This window comes from Ailuropoda melanoleuca, chromosome 5 (assembly GCF_002007445.2).
Source record: "Ailuropoda melanoleuca isolate Jingjing chromosome 5, ASM200744v2, whole genome shotgun sequence".
In the NCBI taxonomy this organism is placed as follows: Eukaryota; Metazoa; Chordata; class Mammalia; order Carnivora; family Ursidae; genus Ailuropoda; species Ailuropoda melanoleuca.
In genome coordinates this window covers 40,393,944-40,408,837 of record NC_048222.1, presented here as the reverse complement: position 1 = coordinate 40,408,837, position 14,894 = coordinate 40,393,944, and the positions used below count along the sequence as shown (strand labels likewise).

Below are 14,894 nucleotides of genomic sequence, written 5' to 3'. Positions count from 1 at the left end.
TCTGATTCTCCTCCTTCTAGGCACATAACAGGCTTATTATACTTCCTCAGTCCTCTCCCTGATGTCAAGTATGGCCATGTCACTTACTTGGGCCTATGAAATATGAGCAGAAGTGATACACGTCCTTTCTACGCAGAAGCCTTCAAGAGCCACTTCATGAGTCGCCATGTTCTTTTTCCTGCTTTAGAAATCATGGAAGCACACTGAGACACAGCTTTCTTCGCCTGGGTCCCTGGGTGTACCAACAGTGACCAGAGACCCATGCCAGCTCATGTGGGAAATGGCGTACAAGCAAGAACCACACATTTGTTGTTATAAACAACTAAGAACTGAATTTTTTTTTTAATTATTGAAGCATCACCTAGCGTACCTGATTGATTTGGAAATCAATATCAAGAAAAGGGCATTCCCCAAACAGAAAACGAATATCATTTCAATGTGTAATCAGTATAAAAGTTATTAACGACATTTTACATTTTTTGTACTCAGACTTTGAAAGCTACAGCGCATCTCAATTTGGGCGACTCATATTTCCAGTTCTCAGTAGCCCCATGCGGCTAATGGCTACCATACTGGGCAGCCCAGAAAGTGATGCAGGATACCTTACAGATCAACTAGTCAGTGATTCTCAACCCCAGCTGCCCATTAGAATGACCTGAGTGAGGAGCTTTAAAAAATACAGATAGCCAAGTGGGGCTGGGATTAGGATGAGGCAAGTGAGGCCCATACTCAGAGCATAAAATTTAAGACAGCACAAAAAATGCTCAGTAATAAAGGTAAAAATATTGTAAAGTATTATCTTAAAAATCAAAATTTATGCAAAAAAATCCATGGCCAACGAAGTATCATAATTTTAAATTAAAACATACTAATTTTTCCTTTGCCTCAGGCTCAAATATGGCTCAGCATGACACTGTACCTCAGGCCCATTCCCGCATTTCTGGAGGTAGGGCCCAGGCATTATATTTTTTAAAACACTCAGATGCTTCTAATGTGCAGACAGCATTGAGATCCACTGTTCTAATCCAAGGCCTGTCCTCATGCCCGTGTTTCCTGACAAAATGAGGAGTCAATAGGCAGTCTTAATTCTGGCATATAATTTCTTTTACCAAATCTCAAAAATAGTTCTTTTTTGGACTTCCCATGATGAGGAGTTCACGACTCCACAGGGCAGCCATTTCCACTACTGGAGAACTCCAGTGTTAACTTTTAATTTATTTGGAGAAAACAGTTTAAAGATAGTTTTCAAAAAAAGGATAATAGCATGCCTCTCATACAGATGCAAAAATAAAAACATGATATTTTATCTAACAGAGAAATTAGACAAATGTTATAATCAGTACAAAAAAGAATCCAAAATACCCAAACATCTTTATATGTCAGGAATACTGAAATGGATATGCAGAGGGGGAGAAAACTGGTTTTTGCACAAGGGGACCAGGTGAGACTGGTCTCACCCAGACTGCAGAGAATTTGTCTCTCAGTCACTTAGGACTTACAGAATTATAAATATCTCCCATAGAATCAAGGCAATAGGATGTGACATAGACCGCATACAGTTTTCCATTGAAATAAAAATTATTTTCCACACAACAAATCGCTTCCCTATATATTTTTACCCATTGCTCTCAGAATAGTGGTTTTCAAATTTTGATTTGCAGGAGAATCACTCAGGAAGTGAGCTAAAAGACAGATTTCCTCCCAAAGATCTTGAGTTTGGATGATACCTTTGAAAATGCCTTTTTAACAAGCACACTAGATGATTCCGATGCAGGTGTTCTGAGGATCATATTTCAAAAAAACACTGGCCTAGACAAGAGATAACAAGTTTTGGCGCAGATATGGAGAAATGGGGACCCTTGGGCATGTTGGTGGGAAAACAAATTGGCTCAGCCCCTGTGGAAAACAGTGTAGGGGTTCCTCAAAAAAATGAAAACACAACCACCACAGGATCCAGCAATTCCATGTCTGGGCATATATCTGAAGGAAACCAAATCAGCATCTCAAAGAGATATCTGTATCCCCATGTTCATTGCAGCATTATTCACAATAGCCAAGACATGGAAACAGACTAAGTGTCCATTGATGGATGAATGGATAAGGAAAACGTGGTGTATATATATGATGGAATATCATTCAGTCATGAGAATGAAGGAAATCCTGCCATTTGCAACAACATGGGTAGACCTTGAGGGCATTATGCTAAGCGAGATAAGCCAAACAAAGACAAACAGTGTATGATATCATTTATATTTGGAACTAAAAAAGCTGAGCTCAGAAACTGAGTTGAGTGGAGGTTACAGGTTGGGAAGTAGGGGAATTGCAGAGACACTGTTAAAGGACACAAACCTGCAACTAGTCAATAAATAAATTCTGGGGATCTAATGCACAGCACAGTCATATAGTCAGCAATCCTGTATTATATACTTCAACACTGCAAAGAGACTAGACCTTACATGTCCTCACCACAAAAAAGTAATGATAGGGGCGCCTGGGTGGCACAGTGGTTAAGCGTCTGCCTTTGGCTCAGGGCATGATCCCGGTGTTATGGGATCGAGCCCCACATCAGTCTCTCGCTATGAGCCTGCTTCTTCCTCTCCCACTCCCCCTGCTTGTGTTCCCTCTCTCACTGGCTGTCTCTCTCTGTCAAATAAATAAATAAAATCTTTAAAAAAAAAAAAAGAAATTATAATTACAGAACGTGATAGAAGCATTACCTAAGGCTACAGTGGTAATTATATCACAATATATAAATGTATCCTATCAAGGTATCATTGTATGCCTTAAACTTACACAATGTTATAAATATACCTCAATTAACAACAACAACAACATTGTCTCAGAACATATCCACTCCATATTCTGGAGACAGCTTTTCCAAATGTCCTTTTTACAATATTTGAAGGTAGCTCTGAGTTTTAATTCCAATCAGTCTTAGTGGTCTTAGTGCAGTATGTTTTCTTGGCTTCTAAGATAATACGCTATTTCTTTTCTCCCCATTCTCCCTAGGACAGACTGGGAACTGTTTTTATATTATATGAACACCTGAAGAGAGACAAGTTGGGAATGTTGTGAGTATGAAGTGCGTCTATGAGATGTGATAAGCTACAAAAATAGACTATATCAACCAATAAGAATGATGCTTCTCATGCATTTAAATCAGCATGCTGATTTATTAGAAGTCTATCTTGTTTTATTTAGATCTTCAACTATTTCATAAAATGACTTTAGATGTGTCCGTGGGGGTTCATAAATATAACTGATTAATTATCCAAAATTGATGGGTAAGAGGCTAGTTCCAACAACATATTACACTCAAACACATACATATATATATATAAGGCGCCATAAATCTGACTGAGGAGGAACCAGCTCAGACATCCATATTGTAGGAGGGCAGCTGTCATTCTGGCATGCTTAGAAAAGTGCTCCAGTGACTTGGCAAGATGCTCCCATAAAAGGCAGGGTCCACAGCCCCTCCTCAGCTCCACTTTCAGCCCTGATGCATGTATGCTAAGAAGAGTCCTGCTAGCAGCACTCAGGAGGCTGCTGTTTCCTATTTGCTGCACATTTCTCCCCAGAATATTCTGGAGAGCTAGCAAATTTGTCTTCTGATCTAGGATTCATACTTGAGAGACACAATCGTACTTCATATCTTGGAATACGGCCATTTGATACCTTTAAATTATCTTAACTTACTAGGAAACCACTTCTTCCCTATTTTTCTCTCTTCTGACTTCTACACCAGACGTTGTGGCCTCACGTTGAAAGGATTACACACACTAAGATCTGGTCTCATGAAACACCAAGAGCCAATTTCCCTACTAAGCATGAATGTCCTGCTGTCCTGAGCAGCCTCAGTACCCCCCAGGTGCTCAGTCCCCTAGAAACATGTCCCAAGAGCTGCACACTGAAATGGGCAAAGATGTGCCCAGGACACGTCTCAACTCCCCTTTCCAAAGTGCGGTCCTTTGTTTTACCACAGCATTGTCCATTACAATAGCCTCATGATCCCTTTAAACTCACGCAAAGCAAATGTTTTGGTTTCCCCCCCCCCTTTGTAGCCAGAATGTGGCTAACAATTTAATCTAGTGTTTACAGTCTTAAATGTTTCTCTTCACTTGGGTGGAGAGCTGGCTGGCTGAGTCATCCCCTCCAGTCCCCACCTTTCCCCAAGGTCCCATAAATATGTAAAATTTACTGGGTCATGTCAGAAGAGCCCCTTCACTGTTTGTTTTAGGCTCTCTTCCCCCACTCTTTTTTTATACTGCCAGGAGAGCAACAGGAATGAGACAGAACCCAACAAGTATACATTCATCTTCTCAGCCTGGATATTCACGTCCAGGAGGAGAGTAGAGCCAGGGACACCTCGGTGCATGTGCAGGGAAGGAGCTACCCTTTGCTTCCCAGTGATGTTCTATCCCTCAGCTCCCTCCCCTACCCTCACTACCAGAAAATTCAAAAGCATTTTATCAACCGTGCCAGGCACAGTTCTAAGTGTTAGGCATATAGCAGTAAACCAAAAGACAAGTCCCTGCTCTCATGAAGCTGATGAGGTGGTGGGTGGACAGTCAGTAAATAAGTAAATGAGTTAATATGCCCAGGACTGTGGCAGGACACAGGCCACCAGGCAGTTACAGGGACTGGGAGAACCAAAGAGTCAATGGATTTAAAGTTGGCAAGCTGGGGGATAAGAACTTTGTATTTTCCAGAATTATGAGTCTAATTAAGCAGGTAAAGTTTCAGGTCCAAGTACATGTCTAAGCTCAGGAATTCAGAAATTCAGACAGATGGGTTAGTTAAGTACATGAACTAGAAATCAGAACACAGAGACATGAACCCTACCTTACCAGGTGCTGGTTGGCATGAAAGGTAAACTGCAAAGAACAAGCTGGCCAGGACTGGAATGACACAAACCCTCATGCACTTGGAATGAGTTTGGGAGGGACAGGACCCTTCAGGTAAAGGGAAAAGAGCAGCCAGGGAAACCACATACACAGGGAGTTCAGGTGCCAGGAGACCATCCCAAGGAGCAACCACTACAGCATCAGGAAAGGCCAATGACAAAGAGTGAAAGGATATCCAGAGAGTTAGTTGGGGGGAGCACAACCATAGGAGCTCAAAGAGGAGGCTGCTTTTACAGACCCAGGCCAGCGAAGGGGTGGCACGAAGAAAGCCTGTCGGCAGGTGGCAGAACCCAGCAGAGGCTGACACGCAGGAGCAGAACTTGGGTCCTAGAACTGACAGGATGAGACAGGGATAGTGTTAACAGGGCAGAGGCCAAGTTGCCACAGCATGGGCCACAGGAAAACCTATCTAGGTGGGCACTTGGGCACAGAGGAACCAGACAAGGGGACAGCATCAGGGAATGTAGGTGACAGAAGAGACTTAAGGAAATCCCCCATCATCAAACTGGTTGAGCAGCAAAGTTGGTTTGATGCTGAAGCCTACAGAATGAATAATTAGACTGGTGATGAAGAGGAGGTCACCCAACCATCCCTAACCCTGCTCCTGAGATTTCAAGCAGGAATGCCTTGACCTGCAGGCTAGCTTTGGTGGTGGCAATAGTCCTAATGGTGTACCTCCTAGATGGTACTGCCACTCACATATCCTACAGAAAGGGCACTGTTGGTTGACATGGGCCACCTGAAGACTAGCTAGAGCCTTGTCTACTATTTCCTATAACATCTTTCTCATCCCTTCCTACAGCCATAGAACCAGAGAATGTCGGAGCAAGGAAGGACCCTGGGGATTAACTGACTCTCATAGTGTAGAAAGGAAACTGGGTCGAGCAGGGTTGTGGTTTACCAGTGTCACACAACAGCTTGTGTCTCCAGACCCTCCATCTAGTGTGCTTTTCCCATACTGTATGGCCTCCTAATGTAGGAACCCTATTATGGAAGAGATTCTCAGCCTACTGTGAAGTGCATCACCACCTGTGTGAGTTTGTACCAGGCTTGTTCATTTACTTCTTCTGAGTATCAGGTAGGGTTCGAGAGTATCCCGAAATTCTCACTTGCATGCAGCTGTACTCTCTTGACTGTGTGATGAATGGGTGGTGTTACAGTTAGTACATCAGGAATTGCACTGACCCACGGACATGGAGGTTGAGAACGGATGATTTAATAGACAGTGATCAGGACAGAGTCTTTGTTTTCTAGAATTCATATTGAAAGAGAAAAGATGAGCAAGTTCCAACTTTTATTCTTTGTGTTATGATGGTTTTCTCTGGAGCTTTAAGGAGAGGCTTCTCATGAGCTGGCTGGGCTTTGTTTGGCTTTGTTGCAATCAGTTCACATCAGGTGAAGATGTTAGTCAGCTACCTCTTTAGGAAAGGGGAGGGCTCCAAGAGGGATGACCTTACAGACGAGAATTCTGTGGTTTGGCTTTGCCAGGATAACTTCATACTGACTCCATTTATACTGGTATATGTCTGGGATATAGTGGAATTCAAGAATAAATTTCAAGGAAGGAAAAATGAAGGAAATTCTAGAAATGAATTAATAGGGAAGAGGACTTAGAGTCCATCCAGCCTCTTGGTTCACAACCTGGGGACCATGGACCCCAGGAGGCTAAGGAGAGATGACAAGAGGGCCATGAATCCATGTGTGGACCCAGGATTATACACACACACACACACACACACACAATTTTTTTAAGTATGAGCCTCAATCATATATATATGTATATATATATGTATATATAGTGGTAGATTCATATATACATGAGGGTCTCAGTGAAACTATACATTCCTGGATCCCAAACCCAAAGAATCTGATTTTGTTGATCTGAGGTAGAGCCTAGGAATCTGCTGTTTTAAGAAGCACCAGGGTCTAGGGCACCTGGGTGGCTCAGTCCATTAAGCTTCTGCCTCTGGCTCAGGTCTGATCCCGGAGTCCTGGGATCAAGCCCCACATCTCGCTCCCTGCTCAGTAGAGAGCATGCTTCTTCTTCTCCCTCTGCTGCTCCCCCTGCTTGTACTCTCTGGCTCTATCTCTCTGTGTCAAATTAATTAATTAATTAATTAAATCTTAAAAAAAAAAAAAAAGCACCAGGGTCTAATACATACTGACTCCGTGACAATAACGTACAAATCACTTTTAAAAATTATTGACTCTGAAGTTGCCTTTGGCTATTATTCTCTTAAAAGAGGCAACAGATACAAATGTTCAGTAACTATGAGAAGTAAGAAGTAAGAGTGGGCAGTCCTTGGATTTGGTGGCTGTAACTCCAAAAGTTTGGAAGTTACACTAATCCAGTCCAATTCCTTCATTTCAGAAAAAAAAGAAATGAAGGCCCAGGGAGCTTAAGTAGCTTTCTCCCCAAAGTCACACTGCCAGTGGCAGGACAAACGGTCTCCTGTCCTGGGGTCTGGGAAGCTTTCTGCTCCCAGGCTGACCTATGGGAAACCCTAATCAGGCTAGAAAGCAGCCATTCCATAAAGCATTTAAGGCATACACTCTAATGACTTATTTTACAGGCAACAACTGGGAAGAAAGTAAACCAAAGTTCTTTGCAGTTGCCTTAAGGGGCAGCTCTCTACAGTTTTCACACCCTCAGGACAGAATAATTCTTAAAAATCAATCCATTCATTTCATCCATTTTTTCCCTTTGATACAGAAAGTTCACAAAATAACTAGAAGAAATACCCTGCAGTTTTGTTTCAAAGTTAAAACTTAACAACAATCTCGTTGTTTGGGAATGTTCACTGACCACAGTGAAATTCTACAGGATGGTTTGCAAGTTGTCTCTGAAACCTTGAAGTGTGCGTTCAGCTTTATAAAGCTGGCTGTTCCGGAATGGGACACATTCTCCTAGGAACATGGATGGAGCATACTCATAAATAGCAGGGATTCCTTGTATACATGAAATAGAAAATAAGCCCCAGACAAAAGTCTCCAGAATACTGAGATGCAAATATCTCTGTAGAAAAGGACGTCGTTAGGTATAAATTATACCTAGCAACAATTCTCTTAAGCTGATTTCAATAATTTTTTTAAATGACCTAATACTACTGTCCTAGCTCAGTGGTAGCCTTTTGCTAGGAATGACTGAAGCTATTCTTATATTCTGCTAAGTTGATTAATAAAAAATATTTATTACACAAATCCTCTTTGTTGACAAGTTAAAATGGAGCCTCATCTTTCATATCTCCCTGAAGATTGCCACCTTGTGAGATTGAAAATACTCATTAAATTCCACCACCAGACAGGCACAAATGAGAGGGTGATTGTTTTTAAGCATGTGAAGGGAATCGTTGGTAAACTCATTTGTTTGGATATCATTAACAGAACAATCGGTGAAGATCTCCAGGGGGTCCTCATGACCTTTGCTCGAAATCTCTTCATCATCCATCAAGAAATATCAGCACCTAATATGCAAGGCGAGACCAATTTTAAGGTGAGGTGTTAATTAACTAACGATTCTGGTTAATTTCTATACAAGGACTGAAAATACCTCATGCTGTATTGTAAACAAGTGCTAAACCATTTTTTTTATTGTGAAGCAGTGCATATCTTATAATATTCAGGGTCAATAGTACAAGGTTCCCACTGAACCTGTTAGTTAAATTTCATAGTTTGAAATTTTTTCTTTGAAATATAATAGACTTATTTTAAGTTGCTGCCATTTCCAAACCCAGTTTACAAGACAACACGGCTTTCTGAGGTCAGAGGTGAAGCTGAAGTGTCACAATGAAACCAAAACAGAGACTGTCACCACCAAAAATCCTGCATGTAACCTACTTACATTTCAGATAATGCAGTGTCTGGCCAAGGATTCCTGGGGAGGCCACGTTTCTAGAACCAGCGGAGTTCTGAGACCCCAGGAAGGATAATGTGTAGTAGAGAGAAACAGAAAAAGCCCTCAGCATACACATGGGCCATGTACCCCACCCTGTTTCTCCAAAGTGGGGCAGAAATTTCATCACTAACCTGTTTGAAGCTTCCAAATGGCCTTTAAAGATGTTGGCCCACGAAAGCTGAGTTGTATGTAATTGATCAGACAAGAAAACAGGAGCAAGATCCATTCACAATTTTTTGAAACACAGGCCAAACAGAGATGAACAGTTGGCAATTTTTTAAATTTCAATTCTTTATTTAAGTTTATTAAGTTCTAGTTAGTTAACATACAGTGTAAAATTGGTTTCAGGTATAGAATTTAGTGATTCATTGTTTACATATAATATCCAGTGCTCATCATACAACAAATGCCTTCCTTAATACCCATCACTCATCTAGTCCATCCCCCACCCACCTCCTGCCATCGACCCTCAGCTTGTTCTCTATTGTTCAGAGTCTCTTACGGTTTGCTTCCCTCTCTCCCTCTCTCTCTTTTTTGCCCCTTCCCATATGTTCATCTTTTTTTTTCTTAAATTCCACCTGAGTGAAATCATATGGTATTTGTCTTTCTCTGACTTATTTCACTTAGCATAATACACTTTAACTCCAACCACGTCATTACAAATGACAAGGCTTCATTCATTTTGATGGCTGAGTAATATTCCAGTGTGTGTGTGTGTGTGTGTGTGTGTGTGTGTGTGTGTGTGTGTGTCTTCTTTATCCATTCATCTGTTGATGGACATCTGGGCTCTTTCCAGTTTGGCTATTGTTGATAATGCTGTTATAAACATCAGGGTGCACGTGCCCCTTTGAATCACTATTTTTGTATCCTTTGGGTAAATACCTAGTAGTACAATTGCTGGATCATGGAGTAGTTCTATTTGTAACTTTTTGAGGAAACTCTGTATTGTTTTCCAGGGTGGCTGCACCAGTTTGCATTCCCACCAACAGTGTTAGAGGGTTCCCCATCCTCACCAACATCTGTTGTTTCCTGTGTTGTTAATTTTAGCCATTCTGACAGGTGTGAGGTGATATCTCATCATGGTTTTGATTTGTACTTCCCTGATGATGGGTGATTTTGAACATCTTTTCATATGTCTGTTAGCCATCTGGATATTTTCTTTGGAAAAATGTCTGTTCATGTCTTCTGCCCATTTCTTAACTGGATTATTTATTTTGGGGGTGTAGAGTTTGATAAGTTCTTTATAGATTTTGGATACTACTCCTTTATTAGATATGTCATTTGCAACTATCTTCTCCTATTCCATAGGTTGTGTTTTACTTTTGTTGATTGTTTCCTTCACTGTGCAGAAGCTTTTTATCTTGATGAGTTCATTTTTGCTTTTGTTTCCCTTGCCTCTGGCAACATGTCTAGTAAGACGCTGCTATTACTAAGGTCAAAGAGGTTGCTGCCTTTGTTCTCCTCTAGGATTCTGATGGCTTCCTGTCTCACATTTAGGTCTTTCATCCATTTTGAATTTATTTCTGTGTATGGTGTAAGACACTGGTCCAGTTTCATTCTTGTATAGGTGGCTGTCCAGTCTTCCCAACACCATTTGTTGAAGAGGCTGTCTTTTTCTCATTGGATATTCTTTCCTGCTTTTTGAAGATTAGATGACCATATAATCACAGGTCCATTTCTGGGTTTTCTGTTCTGTTCCATTGATCATTGCATCTGTTTTTGTGAACGCGGTACTGATCACCAAAATCTGCATCTGATTCCCAGTGTGGGCCTTCATCATGTTTGAACAGGTCAAGTAACTCAAAGGACTCAACTGGAAACCACATGTGATCTTTCTCTTAAGTGGAAAGCCTAACAAAAGCTTGTTGCAAAAATGTAAATTTTGAATGTATTTTCCTTGCACCAGGGCCTGGTCCCTCTAGTAACAGTAATAATAATGATAAGGCTTTCCTCTTCCACGTGATTTTATGAGTTGGAAGAATGACCATTGCTTTTCTTACAACGTGATTGAGAAGACTCAATGGAAAATAGGCCCGGTGTTGCAGTGCCTTTCACTGGTCCTAAAGGATCTATCTCTTTATATATATTCTAAGTTACTGTCAGCTAGCATCATTTCATCAGTTACTGCCATATGCAAAGTTCTGAGCTATATGCACATTAGTCTATCCAAATACAACTGATAACCAGAATCAAATGGTGCTATGGACTGAATTATGTCCTCTCAAAATTCACATGTTGAAACCCTAACCCCCAATGTGATGGTATATGGAGAAGGGACATTTGAGTGGTGTTACATTTAAATGAGGTCAAGAGGGTGGGGTCATCTTGATGTGGTTAGTGCCCTTATAAGAGAACAGAGAGTTTGCTGCTCTCTCACTCTGTCTCCACCCCCACCACCTTGAGGGAATACAGCAAGAAGATGGCTGTCTGCAAGCCAAGAAGAGAGCTCCTACCAGGAACTGAACTGGCTGGCATCTTGACCTTAGACTGCCCAGACTCCAGAACCATAAGAAATAAATTTTTGTGGCTTGAGCCATCCAGTCTATGGTATTTTGTTATAGCAGCCTGGGCAGACTAAGACCGGTGGTTTATCTTCAAAACCACACGCACACTTGGTAAACTCTGAACGTGGACATAAGGTTAGCAAAACCAACTACTACTGACAAAACACAGGCTATTTCTCTGTCATTTACCTGACTTTCAAAATTATCAAAAGACAGATATTCTCATGTAGCTTTTAAATATCTCACGATTTCTAGCCTTCTGAGGTGAAAATGTTATCTTGATTTTTTTTTAAAACTCTTACCAAAAAGTTTAAAGGTAAAAACTTTAAATCTCAACAAAGTAGAAATAATAACAAAAACCTGAAAAGTGGACTAGATTCATTTTCAGTAGTATTTTCTGTCTACCACCCTAGTGACATTCTAGTAAGTACTTTCAGTTTGTAAAGAAGGATTTACAAAGGCTGAATAAAAATGGAAGGTGGTACAGATAAAGCATTTAACAAAATATAACACCATTTCCTAAAAACACTCAACCTAGGAATAGAAGGGAACTTCCTCAACCTGTAAAGGGTATTAGCAAAAGCCCACAGCTAACATCATAGTTAATGGTACAAGACTGAGAGCTTTTCCCCTAAGATCAGGAACAAGACAAGGATGTCTGCTCTTATCACTTCTATTCATCACTATACTGGAGGTTCTAGCCAGGGCAATTCAGCAAGAAAAAGAAATAAAAGGCATCCAGATTGGAAAGAAAGAAGTAAAACTATCTCTATTCACAAATAACATGATCTTGTATTAAAGAAATCCTAAAGAACCCAGAAACAATCTGTTAGAGCCTAAAAACAAGTTGAGAAAGATTGCAAGACCCAAGATCAATATAGAGACATTGACCGTATTTATATACACTAGCAATGAATGATCCAAAAATAATTTTTTTTAATTTTAAATTTTAAAAATTCTTTTAAAAATTCCATTTACAATAGTATCAAAAAGAATAAAAATACTTAGGAATAAATTTAACAGAAGTACAAGATCTGTCCATCATTAAAAAAAAGAAGATCTAAATAAATGAAGTGAAAAACTTAATATTGTTAAGATGGCAATAATACTCCCCAGATTGATCTATGGATTCAACACCAAATCCTATAAGCATGCCAGCTGGCTTTATTGCAGAAATTTACAAGATGATCCCAAAATTCTTGTGGAAATGCAATGGATCCAGAATAGTCAAAATAATCTTGAAAAAGAAGAACAAAGAAGATTTATGCTTTTCAACTTTATTTTTTAAAGATTTTATTTATTTATATGACAGAGAGAGACAGCCAGCGAGAGGGGGAACACAGGCAGGGGGAGTGGGAGAGGAAGAAGCAGGCTCACAGGGAGCTCGTCCTGGGGCTCGATCCCAGGACACCCAACGACTGAGCCACCCAGGTGCCCCTACGCTTCTCAACTTTAAAACTTAACTACAATGGGATGTCTGGGTGGCTCAGTCAGTTAAGCATCTGACCTTGATTTTGTCTCAGGTCATGATCTCAGGGTCATGGGATTGAGCCCCGCTTCAGGCTCCATGCTCTGCACAGTCTGCTTGTCCCTCTCCCTCTGCTCCTCCCTCCTGCTCGTGCTCTCTATCTCTGAAACGAATACATAAAATCTTAAAAAATAAATAAATAAATGAAACTTAACTACAAAACTACAGTAATCAAGATGATATAGTACTGGCATAAGAACAGACATAGATCAATGGAATAAAGTTGAGAGCTCAAAATAAACCCATACACTTATAGTCAGTTGATTTTCAACAAGAATGCCAAAACAATTTGTTGGGAAAAAAATTGTCTTTTTTAACAAATGGTGCTGGAGAAAACAGATATCGCCATACAAATGAATGAAGTTGTACCTCTACTCCACAGCATATATAAAAACTAAATAAAAATGGATCAAAGACCTAAATGTAAGAGCTACAACTATAAAATTCTTAGAAGAAAACACTGGTACAAATAAATCTTCATGACCTTGCAGCTAGCAATGCCTTCTTAGACATGATACCTAGAGTATAAACAAAGTAAAAATAGATAATAGATAAAATGGAATATTACCCAGACATAAAAAGGAAATGTAGTTCTGATCCACGCTATAACACAAATGAACCTTGAAAACATTGTGTTAAGTGAAGGAGGCCAGACACAAAAGGCCACATATTGCATAATTCCATTTATATGACATGTCCAGAGTAGGCAAATCCACAGAGACAGAGAGTAGATTAGCAGTTCTCAGGAGCTAAGGGAGGGGGGAAATGAGGAAAGGCATAGAGTTTCTATCTGGAGTGTTGAAAATGTTCTGGAATTACACAGTAATGATGGTTTCTTGTGAACATAGTGAAAACCACTGAGTTGAACTCTTTGTAAGTGTAAATTTTAAGGTACGTGAATACTACCTCAATAAAAAAAAATAGCTAAATAAAATAAAAGGGAAAGGTGCCATTTTTCTGCCCAATGGAAAAAACCAATGGAAGTAAATACTCCCATCAGCCTACTAACCCTCATTTTAGGATGACTAGACCAATGCTTCTCAAATTATGTATAGTGAAGTTTTATTTTTTCTACCCTATCATGGATCAATACTTTTGTAAAATACAACAAAAATGAATTATTAGAAAAATGTAATGAAAAAAACTGAAGACCTATAAAATAGAAGCCCACTTTTTTCATTTGATTTAGCAGCCACAAAAATTTCTATAAAGGTTTCCAAATTCTTACTCTCAATTTTTTTACTCATTTCAGGACTGATGACACAATTTGTAGATGGGTGTTAGTTAGCAAAACACGCTTTGAGTTTAACTGGTCTAAATTATACTCAACTCCAAAAAGGACCAAATAATTGGAGCGGGGAAAAGAGTTGTAAGAGGTCTTTAAGTAATGAATATTACTTTTACTGTTCACTTACAGACGGCCATTGATGACATTGAAGCCATTCTAGGAGTAACAGAAGAAAACAAAATAAGATTTGAAGAAGAGCTAAAACAGTCTAAAGATGACAACAACCTCTCTAAACCTGATAAATGAATGCTCCTGGAATATTGCTGATTTTGGATTCTAATCTGGAATCCAAAAAAAAGGCAACATTCTTTTTGCTCTTAGGAATAAAAGTGGGAAGTGGAGTTCGTTTGCTTTGTTTGCTAGGAGATGTATCAAAACATTATAATATAATGCTCTTTTTTAAAAAATATTTATTAAGTGATCTTATTTTACTTATTAAACTAAAACCTATTTGTGCTTTTACTTGAGAGCGTCGAACAATCTCTTCTTCTTCCAGAACTCAGGAAAAAATAATCTAACAAGAAAGTTACAAGTCTTACTGATGCCACATCTGCACCTACCTCTTTATAAACTTTGGGATTATAGAGCTTTTGTTTATGCTTTATAAAGTTTTCCCCTCCTATTTCTAAGAGTAATTTGTCTTCTGCATTTTAAAAATGGAATAAAGGCTTAATCATTGCTATTTGGCAAAACAGGTCTTCTTTTCCCCAAGAACATTACATTCACATGGATTTTTAAAGTGACCCTTTATCTTTCATTGTATTTTTTTTTT

General features: G+C 39.6%; 1 protein-coding gene across 1 annotated transcript in view; it reads left to right on the top strand.

The window, feature by feature from the left end:
- The window catches only part of IQCH (IQ motif containing H), a 209,783-nt gene extending 195,330 nt beyond the window's left edge, over positions 1-14,453 (top strand). The window contains exons 20-22 of the mRNA XM_034660782.1: positions 3,010-3,071; positions 8,292-8,400; positions 14,252-14,453. Coding sequence (XP_034516673.1) covers positions 3,010-3,071; positions 8,292-8,400; positions 14,252-14,368 — 288 coding nt within the window. The 3' untranslated portion in view covers positions 14,369-14,453. The remainder of the gene's footprint in view (positions 1-3,009; positions 3,072-8,291; positions 8,401-14,251) is intronic.
- Positions 14,454-14,894: the final 441 nt, after the last annotated feature.